General features: G+C 36.8%; 2 protein-coding genes across 17 annotated transcripts in view; one reads left to right on the forward strand and one right to left on the reverse strand.

Annotated features, from left to right (window-relative positions):
* Nucleotides 1-12750, reverse strand: part of LOC103705896 (protein MOR1-like) — a 37764-nt gene extending 25014 nt beyond the window's left edge. For both annotated transcript variants that reach the window (XM_008789785.4, XM_008789784.4), the window contains exons 1-17: nucleotides 12293-12750; nucleotides 11962-12067; nucleotides 11709-11832; nucleotides 8149-8228; nucleotides 7869-8046; nucleotides 7726-7790; nucleotides 5666-5754; nucleotides 5471-5556; nucleotides 5213-5326; nucleotides 4705-4824; nucleotides 4303-4405; nucleotides 1972-2108; nucleotides 1779-1844; nucleotides 1555-1672; nucleotides 1419-1459; nucleotides 342-413; nucleotides 133-237 (exon numbers count right to left, since the gene is read on the reverse strand). In XM_008789785.4, the coding sequence (XP_008788007.1) occupies nucleotides 133-237; nucleotides 342-413; nucleotides 1419-1459; nucleotides 1555-1672; nucleotides 1779-1844; nucleotides 1972-2108; nucleotides 4303-4405; nucleotides 4705-4824; nucleotides 5213-5326; nucleotides 5471-5556; nucleotides 5666-5754; nucleotides 7726-7790; nucleotides 7869-8046; nucleotides 8149-8228; nucleotides 11709-11832; nucleotides 11962-12067; nucleotides 12293-12455 (1767 nt within the window). In that variant the 5' untranslated portion in view covers nucleotides 12456-12750. The remainder of the gene's footprint in view (nucleotides 1-132; nucleotides 238-341; nucleotides 414-1418; nucleotides 1460-1554; nucleotides 1673-1778; nucleotides 1845-1971; nucleotides 2109-4302; nucleotides 4406-4704; nucleotides 4825-5212; nucleotides 5327-5470; nucleotides 5557-5665; nucleotides 5755-7725; nucleotides 7791-7868; nucleotides 8047-8148; nucleotides 8229-11708; nucleotides 11833-11961; nucleotides 12068-12292) is intronic.
* Nucleotides 12751-15538: 2788 nt separating this feature from the next.
* On the forward strand, nucleotides 15539-22807 carry LOC103705897. 15 transcript variants are annotated; one of them, XM_039132357.1, is made up of 12 exons: nucleotides 15541-15786; nucleotides 16043-16137; nucleotides 17216-17341; nucleotides 17431-17513; nucleotides 18246-18379; nucleotides 19235-19332; nucleotides 19526-19575; nucleotides 19707-19799; nucleotides 19903-19994; nucleotides 20168-20274; nucleotides 20366-20497; nucleotides 22149-22807. In XM_039132357.1, exons 1-8 carry the CDS (start codon nucleotides 15607-15609, stop codon nucleotides 19778-19780), a joined length of 840 nt encoding a protein of 279 aa, XP_038988285.1. In that variant the 5' UTR covers nucleotides 15541-15606; the 3' UTR covers nucleotides 19781-19799; nucleotides 19903-19994; nucleotides 20168-20274; nucleotides 20366-20497; nucleotides 22149-22807. The 15 variants fall into 15 exon arrangements, with proteins under 15 accessions (XP_026659996.1, XP_008788016.1, XP_026659995.1 ...); XM_008789793.3 differs by lacking the exon at nucleotides 22149-22807 and adding an exon at nucleotides 21440-22039; XM_026804190.2 differs by lacking the exons at nucleotides 19235-19332; nucleotides 22149-22807 and adding an exon at nucleotides 20859-22039 and having other exon boundaries at nucleotides 15544-15786; nucleotides 19900-19994.
* Nucleotides 22808-23618: the final 811 nt, after the last annotated feature.

The raw sequence follows: 23618 nt of genomic DNA on the forward strand, positions 1-23618 counted from the left end.
AATAAGAAAGTATTTTGCTTTTTTCTCAAACGATTTACTTTCATTGGTATTGCATTACTATAATCTACCAAGTACAGATTATCTTTCATTAATTTAACAAGTCAAAGATTCAGTTTCTAATCAGCAAATAACCTCAACATCTTCAGTCTCAACTGATCCTAAAGCCTTTGACCGTCCAACTCCATCAGCCTTTTTCACAGTGCCTGATTTGACCAAGCCATTTTTCTTGGTAGTTGACTGAATAAGAAGTTATAATATTAAATCAATCAGATAAGAGTTAAGACTAAGCAGATGTGACTTTCTCCGCAAATTGGTGTGATAAAGTAAAAATTGCAACTCACAGCTGCTTGGGCAGGCTTCTTTCTTGTAAGCATGCTTGCTGCAGATCTTCTCACAAATGAGTTGTCAGCAGCCTTCAGATAATTGAGAAAATAGCAATTTTAGTTCCCATAGGAGTAAATATGAAATAAATAAATAAAATAAACAGATTTGTCCAGCACCCATTGTACTAATGATCATTTATGATAACGAAATGGATTGAAAAACTCAATGAGCATCGATAACAACAGAAAGCCTAGAAAAGGATAAGGAATTGCTAACAAATTGGTTCAACAAGTCAATATGATGTATTAGTTATCTAAAAGAAACAAATCTTCAATTTAAAGTATAAAATGATAATTTAGAAAGCAAAAGCAAGAAAGCTCATCTAACTTCCCATATAGTTCGGCACAACACTAACATGAACCGGTACAGTATCTATATCAAATGTAGTACAAATCCCCATGAAGTACAAAAGAATAGCACAAAGAGAAGTGACCTTCACTTGAAGTGAAAGAACAGGCATGCAATTAATAAGCCCAGCAAGATGGGATGTATCTTTTCAGTGGAGCAAAGCTCAGAGAAAGCATAATGCCAACGGACAACTACAGCTGACAAAATCTTAAAGCAGTTTTAATTGTCAGCCCAAAAGAATGTCGTTTCAAGTATCATTGCCAACCATCTACACGATTATTGTTTAATCTCATTTTGTAAAAGGAGAGATGATTTGCTTTGGCCCCATATCGTAACTTATTATCATTTTCTTCAATTGCAATAGTTTTCTTATTGTTGTTTTTTTCTGCTTTGAGAAATATTTCATCATTAAATTAAGCTATTTTCAGTTTCAGAGCATTTCCAACAGAATAAGCAATGTGCTTTTCTTTTGGCCCAAATGTTCCGATTTTCTGCTAATCTAACCGATTTCCACAATGAAAAATTTTAACCTAATGAACAAACTTCTTTAAAGAATCTTGACGTGTGGAATGAATAAGAAAAGTTTCTTTAAGATATATTAGCCAGAAACAAGAACAGTTACCAATATTAACATAAGGTGTTGGGGAAAGAAAATGTATCGAGTGTGGAAAAAAACATAAACTCACCTCATGACCAGAAATATTTCCACTTTTAGTTGAGACCAGAGCTGGCATCAAACAAATCATCATCACGACAAAGCAAAACATTTTCTGAAGTGTTGATACAGATAAACAACAAAAGTATGCCATTGAAATTTCAGACCTGATTCTGAACTAGTAGCCGCACCACCACCGCTACTTCCAATCATTTCTGATAGCTTCTTTTTCCTCACATCATCAAGTTTTTCTAATGATTTTTCCAAAGGTCTCATACCAACCATCTACAAAAGAAAGAATTAAAACAACACTGAATGTTCATTCTTGCTAAAGAAAGTAGCTATCTTCTTGGTACATATGAAATGAAAGGCATTTCTTATTTGTAACTACCTTAGCTATAGCCGCCAAAGCAGCAAAAGAGGCATCTCTCACTTCCGGGGTGCCATCGTTCAAGCACTACAGATATCAATAGAGACATCAAAGACATGCAATATATACACACGCACAAACAGATCATACTACATATCTCCAATAAAACTATTAAGACTTCAAGCACAGAGTAGGGGTGTTGGTATTTGCTTACCTCCATGCAGATAGGTACATAATCCTTGTGCAGCTTAAGAACAACAGCTTTAGTACTTGTTTCGAGACAAAATGTGACCCAGTTTAACGTTAATGAGCGCACAATTGGAACTTTATTTTTCACAGCGACTCTAACATCTGCAACAATGAGTAATCAACTAAGATTTAAATAGGTACTAAAATGACTCCAAAGGATTGATCCAATTAAGATTCAGAGTTCCACATGAATCCAAAAAATTTAATAAAGAATTTAAAGGTTAAAGAGCAAAATCTCAAGATAGAAAACGTCCTAAGATATTTTAATCAGAGAATATTAAAGATGCAGGTAGTAGAAGTTTATATCATATGAGGGGGGAAATATACTTCTTTGTGTATCTATAGTGGTATGAAATTTGACTGGCGAAGAATGTTAAAACTTGAGTCTAGAATAACATATTAATAATTGTCATTAGAACCAGCACGCTACAAACTCGCAAGGAAATGGACCTAGACTAACATTAGGCAACTCACTGGACAAGCAACAAAAGAAAACATCTAGACAAGTCATAATTAGGGGGTGCAAATGAACCAAACAGCTTGCAAGCTGCTCGAGCTCGACTCAAGTCCAAGCTCGACTCGACTCGACTATTACCGAGCTCCAGTAGCTCGAACAATTTTTTAAGTTGAGCTCGAGTATCAAAATACTCGGCTTGAAGGCTCGCGAGCTTAGTCAAGAGTATATATATATTTCTAATGATATTATAATTTATTTATAATATATATTATTAATTAAATATTTTAAAATATAATATTTATATACTTTTAATCTGACCTAACTTCTAACTTTTAACTATATTTTTTTAATTATGACCAAGGCTCAAATTCGAGCTTAAACTCGAGCTCAAGTATGTTTCGATTGATATTCAAGTCGAGTTGAGTCAATCTCAAGTATTGCTTTTCTTTTTAATCAAGTAGAGTTTGAGCTTTTGGATATGAAGGCTCAATCGATCTCGAGTCGAGTTTCAAGCCCGAGTATTTTAAATCAAGTCGAAATTGAGCCTCTAGCTACTCAACTTGGCTCAGCTCAATTGCACCCCCTAGTCATAATCCTACAAGAAGGTGAGACCATGTAGCAACATATAAGTATGCCAGCAAGTAAATTCTCACATGAATTAGATCTAACACATATATGCACCGTTACTTTCAAATGTCATCAGTCCCTAAAAGTAACCTTCCATACCAAAAGCATAATTAGCAATTCTGTTTTTCAAAATCTCCCCATATAATCCACTTCTGCCCTAATCATTGAAGAATACATACAATAATACATCTTCATCTTAAAAAATGGGAGAGAAATGCATGAATTGACCAAGAAATCTTGTTACATTCCCTATTATAACAGATGATGATTATTGTCTGATCTCAATCAATACAGGTATCAGAAAATAAACAAAAAAAGAGAGAAAAATTATGTCATCTTTATAATTCTCTTGAAAGACAATGCCATGTGACCTTAACTTTTGAATAACCTCATTCTCCTATACGTCCTTCAATTCTCCTCCAATGCCCACCTTTGTGGCCTCCCAGAACCATCATTCCTCTCATCAAAGGTTTTTGTGATAAAATTTATAATCCAAGCATTACATTTGTGATAGAGATAAATATAAGTAAAAGACCTCTGTTTGTAATCATATATATTCATCATAATGTACCAATGATATGTAGTTACTAACCAAGGCCAATCTCATAGAGATTGTCCTTTGATCACCTTTCATATCCAAATCCTTTCAGTCTCCCCCACTCCTATGACCCTACAACAATTTTTCAGAAAATAATGAAAGAATGAACCTAGAACAGTTGAAAACATCCTTTCAAGGAAGCTAGCTTGCATTGCATATTGTCAAACCATCACTTGTTAACCCCCAGCCTCTTTTACTAGTTTAACTACTAACATAAATTCACTTAAATGTTAGTTTTTCGGTTGGGGTTGTTAATACTGTATAGCATGTATTTCTAATGATGTTTATTGGTAAAAGCAAAGCATATATAGGAGAACTAACAGTATAGAATGGGTGGTTATTTATATAAGAATCATGTATACTGATTTTCAAGCTTGTGCATAATGAAGTGTTCAATCTACAGAGCATTTTCCAAACTATTTGAACATTTATTTTGTAGTCAATGTGTCAATCTAAATCAATGAGTGTCAAGTATCATCACAATAGACCATGCTACGTACTATACAGCAGATAAACGATTGTTGATTTTTTTTAAGCCAAAATACAGAATTTGCATGCACACAATAGATAGTAACAGATGATACATGGTATCCGCTACCTAGGATAAGACTCACCCTCTATAACATCACCAAGAGTCAAGCACCCTGACTTATGCAATGCTTGTAGGGTATGAGTAAGAGCCTCCATCAAAGCTGGTTTTTTCTCCTTCAACTTTTCCTGTTCAGAGAGCAAGGGCATAAGCAGAAGTCGTATCACATGACACAGTATGCAACAGTAAAAAGAGTTTAAATGTACCAAGAACACATCATGAAGAAAAAAGTGTAATCCTCATGCTACTCAACAAAAATAAAGCTAATACTAGCATTTCCACCATCAGGGGCAGGAAGAGACCTTATGATATCCAATACTTTATGACTGGTAGCTGGCAGAATATACAGCATACGATTGAACAATCGGCAAATGTTTGAATTCAATGATACAAGAGCAAAAAAGAGTAGTATGAGACTTTAACTTACAAGTAACACAGGCAGTAGATAGCGTGAGCTTGCAGCAAAATGATTTCTTAAACCTTTAGCCAGATTCCCTATTGCTTGAATAGCTTCTATCGAAACAGCTAGATTCACATCTGTAACAAGCTGCAACCCATTTTCACCATAAGAATACTTTATTCATGTGTAACCAACTGCAATTAAGAAGTCATACATCATCCTTGCATTACATAGACAAAGCCATAATCAGTTTCACAGGCCTCATTCCAACTATATGAATCATAATTTAAAAACATTAGTATTGCCAGACATGACAGGGAATCATGAACACTAGCCCTAAACAACCAGCGGAAGAATCATCTATAAAATAGTATAATTATTTAGATGATGTGACAATATTTACACATTTAAAACAGGCTCTGGATAATCTGTAAGATATTTATCAAAAAAAAAAAGTAAAAAGGGGATGTCTTTGTTCTAATTGGCAGTCCATGTGTCAGATAATTGTCCTCCAATAAAGTGAAAGTAAAGCTACCTTCTTGAGTGTACGACAGATCTCTGTAAAATCACCAGGAGTGATTCTTTTTGTTGAAGCAAGCTTAGTAAGCTCTGCAACAGCATCCCTCCTTTCAGACCATTTAGCCGCTTTCTAAAAATAATCAGTACACAAATTATTACTTAAAGAGACATATTATAAAGCAGCCCTGGTGCATTCTCATAGACCAGATATTCAACAAAAGGACAGTAATTAAAAAACAAAGAAGGCATTAAAACATTGTGAAAAGGCACTGACCACTCCATCCCAAAATCCAGATTTTTCCAAAGGCGTCAAGATATCAACAGGATCAACAAGTTCATATTCATCTATTTCCTGGGGAGCTGAAGGTAAATTTCCATCAGCCTCCTATTCATAATATATCTGAAGAACTACATGTTTCAACAGGTTGCTCAAATTGGAATATGCATTTATATAGAAATTTTTTACTACCATTAGCCAAAGATTCATCAGAAGCACCAGCACCAGCACCCGCAGCTTCAGCAACAACTTCTTGCTCCGGTTCCTTGTCTTGCTCAGATCTGATAAAAAGTTGTCAGAATACTAATCGCATATCAATATCCTACTTCTTCATATCATTTCTTCTCAAAGTTCAGTTTACAACTTGAGGTAAAAAGGGCACTCAAAAGACTATTAAAGTAGAAGAAAACCTCCAAAGAGAATCAAGGAACACGTTAAATTTTCAAAGTAGTCCTACCAAACATGCATGTTTGACATGCTTCACATATGCAGAAACTAACAAGAACATGCAGAACAAGATTTTGATACTTCATAGGTCTCATCACTAAAAATAATTTTCATCTAATAAGCTCATTATAATTTGTGCGTGTAACCAATAGATCATATGAACTTGCTGACAAATCTAGTTTTTGGGGATATCAGGAGGGCGGGCCTGGGCCAGAATTTAGCCTAGGGATTGAAAGGTAGGGGCCTAGGGCCTGAGCGCGGCCTTGAGGCAGGTGAGGCCCAAGCCCAACCTACAGCTGGTTAATTTTTCAGACCCTGCTGGGAGTAATCAAGCCCCATTCTTTTTTTAACACAAATTTAAGATCTGGCATGGGCCAAAACAATTCGAGTTTCCTAACTTTCAAAACCAATGGGTTTTAAGGCCTAAAACCAGAGCACAGGCCCCTTTTATTGGGTCAGGACTTCCGGTCACTTGGCCCAGCCCATGAACAAACTAGATATGAGATTTAAGATCCAGTTTTACGAAATCATACATGTTAAACGCCCGTATAACCCAGTAAAATATTCTTTAGAAGATACTAATATTTGTTTAAGTTTAGTGTTATACAAAGTTCAAGATTTTCCATAATATCTGGAATGATTAAACTAGAGTAGTGAGACCGTGAGAGGCATTTAATCAACTCCATCTTAATACAACAATCAAGGCACCAGAATGTAGTCGACTCCATGAAGATATTTAATCAGTATTTGGTCTAAAAGTATTTAATGTGAACCCATCTTATATAGCTATTTTATAGATATTTCACATTCTGTAGCCTATAAAACATACAGAAATTTGTTAGCTGCTGCAGATCAGTGCAGATGCATAAGAGGATCAATTCTTTAAGCAGTCCAAAACAAATAGAATTTAGATGCTTCTTATCCTTCATTAATTTATAGTTCACATTCAACAACACAAAACTAAACAATTTTAATAGGATAAGTCAATCATCTAGAATCTATGATATACCAGGTCGCACACAATCTCAAATGCTATTAGTAATCATCTGAATTAGTATCTTTTCCATGTAAAATAATCAAATTGCAAGTTTATAATTTCAATGTGAAAAGATGTAGCATGTTGCATTGATTTTCTTCCATGAATAGGTTGGGTTACATAACATATGAAGAACTTTTACATAAAACAATACTTTAAAAACATCTTTGACTGAAATGAGTAAATTTGAACTGCACATATTCTGCTGATATATGCTTGTCAACTACGCCATAAAGAACGTCTTAACTTTTTGGTTAAGATTGGTTCATGGACACAGGATTGGTGTACTTATTTAACCCACTTGGCATTGTTTTTCCAGGCTCCAGCAATTAACTTAAATTTTGTTTAGTTGCAATTTTTTGGACAAAGCAATGATAACCTACAAATACGTGGACAGCTGGATTTGAGCAACATTGTTTTAAAATGGACCAAAGGTAAATAAAGTGATGGAGGCAGAATAAACCAAAGATAAGCGTTGTTCAAGCTACCGTGTCTTATGGAACCACTATCCATCAACTATTCTAAAATAAGCAAGTTATGAGAACTAAAATCCCTCTGCTATTATAAGATACACTTGATGTGTTCGGTAGAAATAGAGGGATAAAACCCCTTATCCCTCTTCTATTGATGAATCAAATTGTTCCTTAGAACCAGTTACAATATGCTACCCACCCATTAACATGTGATTCAGTTCTCAGAAAATAGATGGTCACAGAAGAAAAGATATAGAACCAAAACATATTAAATAGCAAAGATGAGATAAATTGACCTTATCTTGCGAGTTGGCTTAGCAATCCCAGTGACATTGGCAAGTTCTGCTTCCAGCTCTTTTTTCTTCAGACAAAAAGAGAAAGTAGTTCAGCTGCACAGTACAAAACATAATTCATGAAACTAGAATGAAAAAAAACTCACCATGGTATCTCGCATTTTCTCAAACAAAATTGATTTTACTGGTTCCTTCCCAATCCAACGACATAGTTCAAGTGTCAGCCCTTTGGAAGATGCACGAACATTCTGGTCTTGGTGATCAAAAAGTTCAGGAAGCATTTTCAAAATTTTCTTGGGTGGAACAACCTTGGCCCCAAATTCACTTCACATAGGAATAGTTGACACAGGAATGGCAGAATTAGATTATTGTCAATGATGAAATCAGCAAATGAAACCTCAATTTGAAGAGAAAATAAATGCGGACCTAAGAGCTTGAAACATAACATCAATAGCTGGTACGACCGCTTTTGCAACTTTATTTTTTATAGCTTTCTCCATGGCTTCCTGAAATCACAGTGTAGTCCAAATAAGATTGTCTTGCAACAAAAATAGACAAAAATTGCATTGATAACATATGGTTACTAGCAATTAGACTACTCACCCACTAGATATCACTTCAAAAATGATCACTCACCATATGAATTATATAATTTAAGTCAATTGACTGAATATATTTTATAGCTGTATTCTGCGATGAACTTCTCTCGCACACACATTTTCCGATTGTAACCAGTGTACATCAGATAAATTAGATAGTATAAATATTAGACTCAATAAAATATTCTCTTTCTACATGTCTAAATGGAGAAGTGCCACCAAGGTCCCCTGGTGGATGTAACAATATGCACTCTCATTTTGCAATATGTAACCCCATTAATGGATAGAAAACACTACTGTGAACTACGACACCAAACCATCCGACAAGTCAATTCCAATGACCCAGCACGACCAACTTATTCAAGAATACTCAACATGACCCAAATGACCCATCCCATCCTGATGCAACCTCTCCTAGCCACCTCAACTTGATCTGAACCATCACTGTTTAATGATGAATTCCAATAACACATGTGAAGAAGAAGCACACTCATAACTGAAAGTAAGTACAAAACCCATATGATAATAAACTCAACAGTAAGTAATGTGCATGTCTTGAGACAAAGTAGAAAACTGGTGGTGTTTCAAGCCAAAAATGTGAAGAAAGAACAGGACATAGGGACAAGATGTGTGCTGAGGCACCTCTCATCAGGTTTTTCACTCTTCAATAACTATTTTTGCTTGGATTAAAGATCCTTTATCGACTCTTATTAGATGATTGCAATGAGAACAAAACAACCAATTACAAAGTAAAAGAACAACCATAAAAGAGCTAACCAGACATGAGCCCAACCAACCAGTCTGTCATAATTCATAAATTTCACTCTCATGGTCGAAATACAGACCCAAACTCCAAAACATGCTCAACCCACTTAAAATCTGAGTCAAAGGCAATGAAATGTTTGACATGTAGACATGTACCAAAAATGATGACGTGAAAATGAGTGCCAAACACAAAGGGAGAAAAAAAACTTACGGGGCAGATATTTATATGCACAGATAACAGGAATGCATATAGCCTAAATCTTTAATCACTTATACAGACATATGTTTACAAAAATTATAAGTTCTTTAGCCTTATTTTCCTCATCCACATCATATTGGCAAAAAAATAGAAGGGCAAGTTAGGAAATTTATAATACACTGTCGCTTTGTGATAATACACTCCCTTAATAGTGCGGACAAAGGAAAGTGAAGGACCATCCAGGAAAAATAGTATGGCCCATCATTACTGATGAAGGAAGCAGCCAACTATAAAGACCTTATCAGCCTTTTCTTGGGCTTTAGTATCGTCAGAATTTTCTTTCAGTTTCATTTTCAGAAGTTTTTAGAGTATCTAGAAGAGTTTTTGAACAACAATACAGTCAGGAAAACGGTCTGACCTTGCTTTCCTTTTTAATAGTCATTTTTGGCTCAAACAGGATGAACTTAGTGGCCAGCAGTCCTTTTAGCTTAGGCAATTGGACTGCAGAGTGTCCCTTTAAGGTGTCCTGATTGCAATCTGATAAAGGGACAAGAAGTCAATAAAAGGGTTCGATTTAGTCAGCTGGTTTGCTTCCTATTTTTGAGTCCTCACAAAAATCCAACAGGATGGCCAACTGTATGCTTATATTACCTGATTTGGCTGAGAATTACATCTTAATTGGAGCATCCCATTTGTGCCCAATCTTGAGTATGAAAACAGGTTAGTCAGATCTCTTATTATGACCATCAGCTAGTCATTTTATTACTCATAAGACTCCTTCAGACTTGAAGAGTAGTAGGCTAAGGCTTTTATCTAGGTTAAGGTTGACTGCTTAAGCTCCGACCTATTTTCTAATTGAAATGTCCTACCTGGGGTTTTTAACAGGTTAAGCTCATTACAGGCTTTATCAACTAGCTGATTAGGTTGGGTTCATTTATTTCTTTTAAAAAAATGACAGTGGCATGATTATTGACCCCAAAAAAGGGGGCAGCAGGCCTTTTCCCCTTCTCCACTTTCTTTCTTCCTTCTATTTTTCTTGTCTACTTCTCCTGTGTCCTCCACTTTAAATTTTCTTCTTGCTTTGGTAAAATTACATCCTTTTCACAGTTATTTACTGCTTTAACCACATCATAAACAGATTTAGAATTGAACTACAGAAGTAATCATTTTCATTTATAACAGGTTCAAGGCTGATTTTCAATATTCATGAAGCAAAGGTTCGAAAATTGAATATAGTTCAGACCTAAATTCAGATCCGAATTCAAGAGAGAAGTTGTTTATTTAATCGCCACCCGGATTACATCGATGGACCTACAATACAAGGCCGATTTTCAATATTCATGAAGCAAAGGGCCGAACATTGAATATAATTCAGACCTAAATTCAGATCTGACTTCAAGAGAGAAATCATTATTCACAAGTAATCACCGCCAGGATCACATCGATGGACCTACAATACAAGGTTATTATTTCTATATTTGGTTATAGTAGGTGGCTGTATCACTAATGCGTCGAAAATCATCGAAAAGTGGATACTACTGGTAAAAGAGGAGCGGACTGTAGATAAGGAGTTGATAATCTGAATTAAGAAATTTTTTCTGTAGGTTTAAGGATCGTCCAGTAGGTAATTAGAAAATATTTCCGTCATTACATGAGGCATCGCAGCCATGAAAGCAGAAGATTTTTAAAAGAAAAAACATTATTCTCCACTGGAAATTTGAACAAGCTGACTTAACAAAATAATCTTATCAATATTGGGCTCCACATAGAAACCACTCTTTAATTTAAAATACATACATGCATACATATATATATCACACTCCTGTTGACATGCATAGTCAAGCATGTGTCGCATTTCCCCACCAACACATATATGCCTTATACACTAAGTCAAGCACTACAACACAACACAAACATCTGCTAAATCATGATTGCACATACTTCAACTTATCAATGTCACTTATAATGGACAACACATTCAAACCCCCAAGGTAAGTGACTCATTCCTCCCAAACTCAGATGGTAGTTCTTGGTGGCATACGTCTCCTAACAGGGCTCTCAGCAAGGCAACGCCCCTCCACATTTTATATTTGTACTATGCTACGTTCTTAAAATTTAAACCCTACAACAAGGAACAGAAAAGGTGTGATAAATCGCTAATGACCAGAAACTGAATGTGGGGAAAAAGAGAATCAAAATCAACTGATCCTTTTCAGAAGAATCTAACAACCGACTCAGTGCTGCAAGGGCAATTCATGGTGCAAGTTTGTCATTGTATCATGAATCATGGTGGAAGCATCAAGTATGTTGAATTGAGAGTAACGCTTCTTGATGGGGAAAGAAAAATGGAAAAACAGATAAATTATTTTTACGGGAAAAAAAATATGAGGGTTCTGGGTTTATGGATGCTATCATCTTCTTACCAAGAAAGCATCTGCCGCCTCCAGCTCCACCCACAAGAGGAACGCTGCCTGAGATTTCTCGACAGTCTTGGGTCTACCCGTGAGGCATTTGGCAACAATCGCATCGCAAACTTCCTTCGCGTACCTACATTGACAAGATCCAGCCAACAAACAATTGTAACATGTACCAGAAAAAAAACAAACAGTTGTAACCATTTGCAACAAAAGCCCAAATGCTAAGACAGCCAATGCCGCTCGACCAGCAGCGACATACCTCCCAACATCAGCATCCGCGGCCCGTAAGAACGCAATTAGGGCATCCAGAGCCTTGTCCTGCACAGGAGCATTCGAATCCGCCACCGTCTTCTTGAACAACGGCGCTAATCCCGACAACAAAAAACAGAAACCAAGAAAATTAGCAAATTCCGCCTCAGATCCAGTCAACAGCTAAAACGCAAAAAAAATCTAAATTAAGACAGCTATTCCTGTCCGAAAATTGGTGTTCGTGGGTCCAATCGAACAGATCCCTGGATCGCGAGGATCAAAGCGTGATTCGTCGAGGGAAAGGGTTGAGGAACCGGGTGCGGATCGGATCGGGGACGTACCAAAGTCGCGGAGGCGGGGATCCTTGGGATCGGAGATGGACTCGCAGAGGGCGGCGAGGTCGATGTTGGCATCATTCCGGACCTTCCAGCTCTTGTGAAAGACCCGCTCCTCCCACGGCAGTTTCTTGGCCTCCTTCAGCAACTTCTCGTCCTCCGTCGCCATGGCCGTCGCCGCCCTCCCTCCCCTTCTTCCGCTCTCTCTCTATCCCTCTCTCTATAAACAAAAATCTACACTAGAAATGCACTTCAGGCGGTGGATCGGGTAGCGGAAAGGGAGAGGCCTTGTCGTCGTCTTGGGATCCCTCTCGCTCCGCCGGCGAGTGGGGAGAGGGAAAATTTAGGAACGGATTTTTCTCTTTGGACGCGAGGGGTGGGGGAATTTGAGGAAAAGAGAGAGGGAGGGGAGGGAGGTGAAGCCGGAGATTTGTTTGGGTTGGCACGTGAGACACGGTAGGTTAGGGGTCGGCTTTAAGGGGGGTGGCACGGGGGAAAGGGAGCGTGCGAGAGAGGGGAGAGACTGGACAGCGTCAAGGGGGAGTGTCGGCCCGGGTACGGGGCCAAAAGGGGGTCCGATTCGTTTGAAAGAATTCAAAATGGGTGATGTTTGGTTTTGTTTTCTGTTGCCAGATGCCGAGGTGTGGTTGGTCGGGCAGCGGCCTCGCGACAGCGAGGGGAGAAGCGGCCGCGACTTTACGGATTACCCTTTTGATCGTGACTAGTACCCGGCACGAGCGTTGCACGTGAGATTAATAGTGATTTTTCTCCTAATTGAGCTGTTCAGGTAATGTCGCAATGATGATGATTTATTAGTGGTACACTTGCTTTTCGTACTCCTGTCTTTGATCCTTTCTTAAGGAAAGTAGCTAAAGAGGAACAAATATTAATTAGACTTTAAAAAAGAATGGATGGCGTGTCTTCAGTTATGTGCCTGGCATCTGATTGTTTATAAGATAAAATTTAATCATCATGCGCAATCTCACATCCCAGGTGCTGAATGGACTGATAGCTCGGTTCAACTAGATCCATTCGAAATATCAAATAATGGCAGGGTTTTGAGAGGAAAAGGATGTTACACCCATGTTAGGATAATGAGCTCCGAGCCCTTGCATGAGGCATCTTAGAACGAAGGATATTGATGCCAAATCCTCTGTGCATGTACGTCTTAGATTTTTTTTTTTTTTTTTTTGGAGGTCTTTCTCTTTACCGCTTCCCTCTCTCGTCTCCTTGCTCCTTGTCATCCATGCATGAATTTTTTTTTTTGAGTCTTTCACCATCCCTCAATTTTTTTTCTTTTTTTACGAAGAGGGAGATAGGAAAAGAGAGAATTGAAATATGCATTACAACTAGCAAAATATGATTATACATTATATTACTTATATTAGATTTCGTGAATAAAATTTTTGTTTTTTTTTAACAGTGATTCAAAATTTAATTGCCTTATGTTTTTGAAATAATGCGTATTTTGGAATTCTCTTAGGGGTGTCTTTAAGAAACACATCTCGTGCGTGTTGAATCTAAGTGACTTATTCACTTACACTTTCAGTGGGTCATTAGATCCCCAAACAATTGAAGATACAAAAGAGAGTAAGAGTGGATTACCACCACAGTAAGACTTAAGAACGTGAGTGTATCAAGAGTATGTACTTAATGGACTTAATATTTAATTCCATGGCATAGAGAGAGATCCCACGAAGCATTTTTCTTAAAAATATTTTTTCCTATGTTTTCCGATATTGTATTGTATTTGGGCAAAAATTTATATATGATAGTCAAATAAACATCAGGAGACTCTGATTGTTCGTGCTATCTTAGCAGCAGATGCCATTAGATTGTATGCTAGGCAGTGATGAATTCTATTTTAAAGAAAGCACCTTTAATACCATTTTCATGAGGGAATTCTATTTGTCTGACCTTTTATTTATTTTTTTGGCTATATTTGTTGTAAAAATTATGGATTACTTGAAGTACTATTTCCAACAATTCACCATTTTATATGCATGTATTTGTTGTTCAATCAATCAATTTACATCAAAGTAGCTATAGCCATATTTGGTTCAATAATATTGGGGGCATGATACAAATATACAATGACTGATCGAAAATTAATAAAGATCAGTCCCTTATTATTCAAGTTATTAGACTACATGGGGTTGTTTGATCCCTAGCCATGCACCATGTTTGTCATATCAAAGATAAAATCCTGTATTTATCTTTTTTTTACATATTTTGTTTTGTCCCCACAACCAATGAAGGGAAATCAATGAAGATCTCGTCACAATGATATCTAAGATTGACATTTTGTACTTGAAACTCTTCATATTGTGTTCCGCACCATAATTTGTTCATGTGGGGGATAGCATAGCCTCATTTTTCCTCTTCAGCATATTTTTTTTCATATAAATAAGAAATCCCAGAATTATCCGAAGGAACATAGTTCAATATTATTTTATGGAAGGAACAAAGTCAGGTCAAATTAATTATTCTTTGCTTTTGAAAAGATATCTTGCCAGGTAGAAACTGTACCTACTATGATAGACCGAGGACTCATGTTGAAATTATGATTAAATTTAGCATGTAACTTGTGAAAACTCGGCTCCCATCACTCTTCAATATAAATTGCAAAGATGTCCATTTCCACAGAGAGAGAAAATTGTAAACCATCCTTCATCCAAGCTTCCGAAGCACCATCTCTCTCCTGCTCTACGTCGGTGTTAAAAATAATAGTTATTATAATAATTTTGAGCCGCGCATGCATACATAAATACTTACATGCATGAAATCGCATAGGCATATATCTACATGATCAGAATTCTAAATAATCATCACAAATTAGCATATAAATTTAATTTCAACATTTTTATTGTTCATTTTAACGAGATAATTTATTTAAGATTTAAATATCCAAGCCCAGTCAGAATGATATATATTTTTTTGGATGAACAGTAATTTGAGCAAATAATGTCATATACTTCCCTACCAGTGCATGCTCTTGCGATCCCATCATTCGGCAAACAAAACAAAAGCACAGAGCCACGGGCGCATGACGACGGCAGCAGCGTCGTTTACGCTCCGTTATTATTCTCTTCCGTCAAATCCGTCAAGTTCCGTCGAAATCCCACGTTCGATCCGCTTCCCAACTATAGCTATTCGTGGGCCGGGCCTCGGGCCTAATCTATTGGCCTATTTAAACTTTGATTTGTTTGTGACCAAGCCCGGCCCACGATCAGCGCCAATCCCAACGGATGAGAAAGATTCATGCGCAAAGCGTGAAAAAAATCGCTCGAGGCTGAAATCCTCCCATTCTTGCAGCCAAGATGTCTCTGCTTCCATGGCTATATCCGCTCCGATTTACTCTCCTTCAACACTCGCATCCCACGACCAAGCTCTCTTCCTTGGGCTCTAAAAAATTCACCACTTATCGTTCCATGCGAGAAGCTCCTAAATTTTGGTGCTCCAGTTCCAGAGAAGGACCCGGAGAATTCTGCTCGAAGGAGGTATTCTGTTTGTTTTCTTTTTATGCTAACGAGGGGAAAGAAAAATTCTCATTTCGAACAGCCGGTTGTTGAGACTTGAGAGCATAATAACAGCACGAGACTATCATTTATTATTTTTAATATGTTTAGTTTGCATCTTGTTGTGTTTGCTGGAGCCATGTATATGGATAGGCAGAGAGGATTTTGTTGCTCTTCTTTTGGTAATTTTTTATCTTCCGTTCTTTGATGCTAACAAAAGTTGGGGATTTATTATCAGAATTTGGAAGGGAAAGAGTTCAAAATTTGCCGGCCATGGCACGTTCCATGGGATTGGAAGGTCACGGCATGTGTCATGATGCCGTACTTGATAAGGTATGCTGCTATTTCATGGTAGACCTTTATTTTGAGGAAAAGTGTATTAAAGATTAGCTGATATCTGTGGTATATCTCCGAAAATGATACAAACATATCTAGTGAAAAAAAGGGGAAAAGAAGGTAGACTTAGACTTCTCTAGTACCTGTTTCAAGATGGTCTGTTTCATCAATTTTTTTTGAAGAACAACCATGTTATTGATTAAAAATTCCTGCATCGCAGTTAAAGGTTTAAGGTTGAAACAGTTCTACTTTTGTTATTGCTTGAGCAAACATGAATAGTTGCTTTGGTTTGAGCTATTCAGGATCATCTGTACCTTCTCATCTCATTGGTATTTGTGATTCCTCATTAAAGAACTTGAGCTACTACGTTTGCACACAATGACACAATGTTCACCTTGTCTTTGCACTTTCTTACTTCGAAATGACTTGCTGTAGCACCATTGATTAGTCATCAAAGATGATTGTGGCTTTGCTCAGATCATTCTCCGAGAAAGAAGAATCTATAAAATAATCCTATTGTGAACTGTCCTGTCTTTCTCAAATATCTTACATTGGTATTCTCCTAATTTCTCTTTTCACATTTAAGAGCTTCAAAGCAATTTACTTAAAGGCCTGATAATATTCTTCCTCCACCCTTTCATATGATGGGTCAAAGTCCTCAGCATACTAATAAAAACAAGGAAAAAGCATCCAAAACAAGATTCTGATTAATCTATTAAAAAAAGGTTTTCTTAATCATCACCACTAATTTGGGACAAATATTATATTAGAATGAGGCTAGAAAAGAACAAAATCATAGTAAACCTTATGAAACAAACATCATATGTATTGAAAAAATATTTCTTTTACAATGCTAACTGCATCACCCACATGTACTGGCAATTTTTAGTTGAATAGATATGCTAGTTATATGCGTCCAGGCAGACCAAATACATAATTCCAAGACACTAGTAATTATACCATTCAATATGACATTAAATTTTCTTCTAAATGTTTTCAAATTACTTGATGCATAGTCTTGGACTAGTTATACTTCAGCTGCACATCATTTAAAATGCTAAAGATTTTCTCTCAGTACTATTTTCACAGGATTCATGGAATCAGGAGGATCGGGTGGATTACTGAAGCCTTACTCTGAGACTATGCTCTCTCAGATGCATAGCACTGATGAAATAGCAATGCAATTGTTTATGGATCAGCTGTACGCTCCTTTAGTTGGATGTGTGTGTGTCTATATATATATATGCATTTAGAAACAGCCCTTCTAACAAATTTCCTGTTCTCGTGCAGGTTAAAATCAGTGGCCAAGCTTTCAGTTTTGTACATGTTTGTCAGGCCACATCAACCATTTCCGGATGACATCTTTTCTTTTAGTAGGTTTCATTGTTGCACTGACTTTTCATGATGTATTTTAGATATTTTTTTTAACTGTCGAGCTCCCTATAACCTTTAAGACATGATGTAGAAGGACCTCGATCCTTTTCTTTTCCTTTTTTCTGTCAAAGTTCATTTCCTCACTTTTTTAGGTTGTTTCCTGAGGCAAGGAAACAGCCCTTTTTTCTCTGTGTATGTGCTGATGGTAGTGACTACTGACTAGTGAGTCTCATCCAATTTGCCAAAGTCAGTTACCATCCATTATAGGAATTTTCTCTGGTTGTGTAGGTGAGTGTGCTTATTTCAGATAATGTTTTTATCAATTGGAGGCGGGTGATAACTGAACTTGTTCCAGGATAAATGAGTGGACAACTGCTAGCAGACATTTTATTCATTAACAATGTTTGAAAGTATTATCTTTTGGCAACTATAAATCTCCTATTACTAAAAGCATCTACCCTAAGTTGATTTGTATATCTGCAGACACCTTTGTCTCTTGTTCTTAGAACGGCCAAGCATGGTCTTAGCTTATAAACCCACGTTAATGTAACATGATCATTTCATGGATCTAGTGCTCATACCTGCCAAGCAATTTGAAATCCAGGATCCTAGATATCCATAGTCTACACATTTCTGATATAGCCATTCAGTGCATATCAGAATATATTAATATTATGGTGATTTCTATACCTTGTTGAACATTGATTTTGCACATGTTTGTTTGTATACAGGATGGGGGCGACCATTCAATCTCCAGAATGGCTGGATTCTATGGGCAAGTGGAGGTTTAGTAATTGCTAGTTTTGCTGTTTTTCTTGTTAAAGCTCTAATATCTGCTTCCAGTGCTGGCCAGACACCAAATCAGGTTCATTCAGATTTCCCTCCTGCATGATATATATTATATATTAGTATCTGGAATTGGAAACAGAAAAAAGAAGCACAAATGCAATTGCTGCGTGTGCCTATATGATGAGCTATATAAGAAAAAAAAATTGCACTAGTTAATTCTCTCCTTGTTTGTAACTACTAAGATGTTGGAAACTCATGATGTGTTCTAAAGTTTTGTGCTTTTTGGATTGTTGTTGCATTACATTCGGCTATATCAGAGATGGTTTCTGCTCCTGAATCTTCACAACATCAAAACAACGCTTCCATTATGGATGCCCAAACATGGTCATAATGCATAGGTGACAAGAATGCGACAATAGTTTTCTATATCTCTTGAAAGCTTGGATACAACATTGAAAGTTATCTTTTCCACAGGTCCACTGTTTACATACAAAGATGCAGATACAGATATGATATTCCTCTTCACATCTTTTTACTTAGGAACAGAGGCAAACAGAAAGATGTCATTCACAGCAGTAAAAATTTGTAAATTATAAGGAAATTGACTGTCCTTATTGTTTTTATCTCAAAGATAACCCAAGTAGGCATTACTGATTTTTCAGTTGACACATTGTGCAGATCTAGTCCTTTTTCTAGTTAGTAATAATATTTGTTGCCAGGTTGTATCGTATCCTGGATCCTCAGGCTTGTAGAGTTAACTGGATAACCCTATTATTGTTCTACTAGATCAAATATTTTTTCTTGGACTTTCTAATTGAGATTCTTGTGTTCTTCACCCTTCATTTGCTAACTAATTATCTACTTAATAGTAGGGAATTTTCTAAAACTGCAGCCAGTAGAATTCTGAAACATTGCTTATTTGTTTAAGCAGGCGCTGTGGTGCCATCATTTAAACTCTGTTAACTGCAAAACCATATGCAAGCTTAGAATAAGGACAAGAGAAACTTTTCAACTGAACTCCAAGTCAAAGTATGCAATAATTTCATTCAGTTTAGTTTCAGAGAAAGTGGTCTCATCAATACATCAAATTTTCCCTCAATGGCATGCAGTTTGAAACTTTGAAAAAGTAATGTTTTTCAAGAATTTTTCGTGTTGCTTGCTCTATCTTCATGGGTTATACTTTTATAGCCTGATGTATTTTCCTTTTCTCCTTTTGTTGCAGGCAGAATTTTTGGTACAGTTGCTGCCATTCATTGATTCATCAAATCTCAGGTTATGATTTTTCCTGAACTTAAACACTGATGTCAAACTATTTACATATGTGGTGGTATTTTTTTTTAGATCAGGTAGGAGCATGTATTATATTACAAACAATGTTAGTGATGACAATATATTCTGGTCAGTACTTTTTGGCTACTTGGCACCCTGGGTATCCTTGCCCCGGTTTGTGAAGAGACAGTGTATCGTGGCTTTCTGATGACGTCCTTAACAAAATGGTAATCCCCATTCCCTTTTGTATCCCACTTAAACTGGGCAGGCACATAGATTTCAGTTTTCACAAGCTGCACCTAACCTTAGCATCTTTTGAATATTTAGCAGGTTTCCTCTTCCTGTCTCAGTGGCTTTGAGTTCTGCATTATTTACTATTGCACACCACTCTCCTGGAAAATCTATCGAAATTTTTATTTTTGGTGAGAATATCCTAATCAGTATTTTTGACAACTTTTTACTGGTATAGGTTAAAAAATCATTAGTTAATCTAGAATGCAATCATTTAGTTTGAAGTACTATTGTTCCCATAGATCTACCTGATCTTACCGCATGCTTCATCTTTACTTACTACTTGATGCTGATGGTGTCACAGGATTGTTGCTAGGGCTGGTGTATGCTCAGACACGAAATCTTCTTGCTCCAATTACAATGCATGCATGTTGGAATGCTGGTGTCATTATCATCCTTACTTATCTTCATGTACCTGTCATCACTTGTATTATATGTTTAAAAATTGTATCTATTTACTCACCATTACTGCTTGCAAACATGACTCAAAACTATTTTGCAGTCACAAGGACATGAAATCCAGAAGTATGTTCTATGATTTGATTACTAGTGCACCACTGCTTAATAGTATTGGATTGACACGTTTCTACAAGGCTTGGTGCTCAAATAAACTGCAACCACCATAGGAGCAAAGGTAAGCTTGCTTGCTTACAATTACAATATATATATATATATTCTACTCATTATACAACTTTAACTGTTGATTTGGTAAAAAAGAGTAGATTTATCCCTTTTTTGGCATGCGACATGATAGACTTATTCACAAAGACTCTGGTTAGGCCAACATGAGCTTTCTATATATCATCACCGTTCCCCATACTATTCATTTGTTTGTGCAGTTCTATGAATTTCATGATAAATAATTGCCACCTATTGTTGCAAAGAACTTCTATCCAGTTTCAAAGCCCTTTAGTTCTTTAGAAGAAATTGTCCTTGAGGCACCACATCACATCTCCTCACTGATGTGGGTTGTATCAAATTGCTTATACTGTCAGGTGGTTCTCTAGGGGAATATGAGAATTAGGATGCAAAATTTAAGCTTCATATTTTGATTCTCAACTCATACCAGGAAGTTGCAGTTAGTATTAACTGGGATTCAGGTAGCAGGGGCAAACACTCGCAGGGAAAAGAGAGTAAGGGCAGAGTAATATAAACGGGTGAGAGGACGGGTTAATATAATACCTTTTTTTTTATTTTTCTTTCTTTCTTGTTTCTTGTTTTTGGGGTGGGGTTGGGGGGAGGGGGGAGGGTCAGAACCTGTAAATCCATGCATAAAACTTTGGAAATACTGTACTGGAATCTGGTATTAATTTTACTTGTAAGAGTCGACAATGATTTTCCAAATGCATATGGAAGCGATGGCCAGTATGAAACATTGTATTTTGATCCTCCTCACAAAAGGGATGCTTCTGCCACTCGGTTTCCATAGTGAGTGAATACACTTTTAAAGTTTTTTAAAGTTTCTGAATAGTGATTTGGAAAGTAATGTTACATGTATATAGGTTGTAGCATGGCTTAATTTCACTTTTAGCACAAGTCATGTTATGTTGTTGATGCATATATAATACATTTTCAGACTAGAACAATAATCTTTGGGGATTCAAATACTTATCATCTTGAAATAGCCCCCTCTATGGAATGAAGCACGGTTAATGCTGTGAAATCTGTTCATATTCTCTGGTCGTATATCCCATTATGATATCTTGTTTGTAAATTGTGTTGTCGGACTAAATATTTCCTGTCGGAAAAGTGGCATTATGGTGATGATGTTAGAGAAATACTGAGCTCGAGCAACAAGATAAGAGATCAGGGAAATTAAAATTGGAGAATATGAGCTTTTCCTCCTGGAGTAGATCGTCAAATCTGGGAATGAGGCATAGGCGATGAGCAGGATCTTCCTCACTTTCAGTGGTCCACTAACTTTCAGAGAAATTTCTGGCTTCCTCCAGAGTGCCATCCCCATGGGCCTCATGAACAGCAGTTCTGTGGTTCACTTGCTGTATGCTATGTCCTTGATAGTTGATACTAAATCTCACCTTCTGAGTTCCCCCCTTGGAGAAAAGATTCCTTTTAGTTTATGTTAATTGTTAAAAGATTCCTTTTAGTTGTTATTAATTGTTATGCCCTTGGGATTTGGACAGACAAAACTATGGTTTATCACTGCATGCATTTCATTCACAGTATAACAGCTATGATCTTAAAGTCTCCACTCTGATATATAATCTGGAGTCAAATTGAGATGGAGACCATGGCAATTATCTTCATTTATTCCCCTTCTCGTGCAGCACTTCATACCTGAGGAGCAACTTGTCTCCCGGTAGCAGGCTGTCTTTGATGACTGGAGAATTTGAGAAAGCTTTCGCCATGCAGAAAGTAATGCAAGTCTCTCTGCATCGATCATTTTCAACTTGGTGTTATCCTCAGATTCGATCACAAATGCAACCCAACCAAATGATATATATGTTTTTGGTCTCTTGCTGTTGTTGTCATCACCATTAGTACTAAATCAATGTCTATCTTGGTATTCTATCCAAGATTACAAATTTATAGAAACTTTGAAAATATTTCTGCAAATGTTATTTTCTTCTTCTACTGGGTAGTAACTCAAAAAGACATCTCCACCAACTTATCAGGGAAGAATTGCAGGAAGAAGATGTCTATTTGAGAGTGCTATAACCAAGCACAAACAATCTACAATAGCAAACAGTTTGTACCTTGTCCTCTCCAAATGTACACCAGAAGCGGGCCATGGCCCTCCTATAAGGATCTTCAGGCCAGATAGGATTGTTCTTCCAAGTGTCTTTGATGTATTTGAGGCTAGCAGCTGATTCAGCTATTGGATATCCATTGTGCACAAGCACTTGCACCTTCTTATGCACAAGATTGTACTCCAAAAGCAAATTGCTTTTGTTGGAGACATGCACTTCTAAGAATTTGAATTCAACTCTCTCGATTCTCAGTGCCCATTTGATTCTGAGTACTGGCGGGCTCACACATATTGCAAACAATTTCATTTCCCATTTCACCATTGTTTTTGCCAAGGTTCCTTCCATGCTGCTAGAGTTTGCCATATAGAGAGAGGAATGCAATTTTGTAGAATCCTCTTTCATTAAGTTAGGCTGGATGGCTTGATTTTTTTGGTGATAGTTACATCGTTCATTGTTCATCTTTGTCGGAGAGGTCTTATTTTACTTTACTTCTTAATCTTCCATCAAAATATATATCAAAGAATGAAGTTAGGCTGGCTAGCTGCTTTCTTTTTTCTTTTTTTCTAGTGATTATTTCATCTTTCATTGACCATCTTGTTAGAGAGGACCTGTTTCAGTTTGTTCTTAATTCAAAACATATATCAGAATGTCTCAACTTGTCCATGGTTGGAGAAGCTATGGGTATTGAAGTAAATTACTATAGGAAACCCCTCATGTATTAAAAGATCAGGCGGATAGACAAATTACCATGTTTTCCCTCGCTGGACATTAAATTTCTTTAAAAGTCACTTGCAAGCCTCGAATAACTCGAGAGTTGTTTTTTATTTTTTTCCTTTTTTTTTTTCTGAATGGGAGGAATAAGTTGTTTTTAAGATACATATGCATTAGCTAAGAGTAAAAAAAAAATCAGGAGGAAGATGGGCAAAAAATTAATATTGTGAATTATATGATGTCTCCTATAAGAGATGTGCAGAAAAATCTTGCAGCAGCTAGTGTGAGATTTTAAGTATATAATAATTGGTTGTCTTTCCTTCCGCGGATGCATTT

This window comes from Phoenix dactylifera, chromosome 12 (genome assembly GCF_009389715.1).
Source record: "Phoenix dactylifera cultivar Barhee BC4 chromosome 12, palm_55x_up_171113_PBpolish2nd_filt_p, whole genome shotgun sequence".
NCBI lineage: Eukaryota > Viridiplantae > Streptophyta > Magnoliopsida > Arecales > Arecaceae > Phoenix > Phoenix dactylifera.

Bases quoted from the DNA above. Each gene is read 5' to 3' on its own strand.
- LOC103705897 (XM_026804190.2), top strand. From the start codon at position 15,607: ATGTCTCTGCTTCCATGGCTATATCCGCTCCGATTTACTCTCCTTCAA. The intron at 15,787-16,042 runs GTATTCTGTTTG...ATTTATTATCAG, and splicing joins GAGAATTCTGCTCGAAGGAG to AATTTGGAAGGGAAAGAGTT. The intron at 17,342-17,430 runs GTACGCTCCTTT...GTTCTCGTGCAG, and splicing joins CAATTGTTTATGGATCAGCT to GTTAAAATCAGTGGCCAAGC.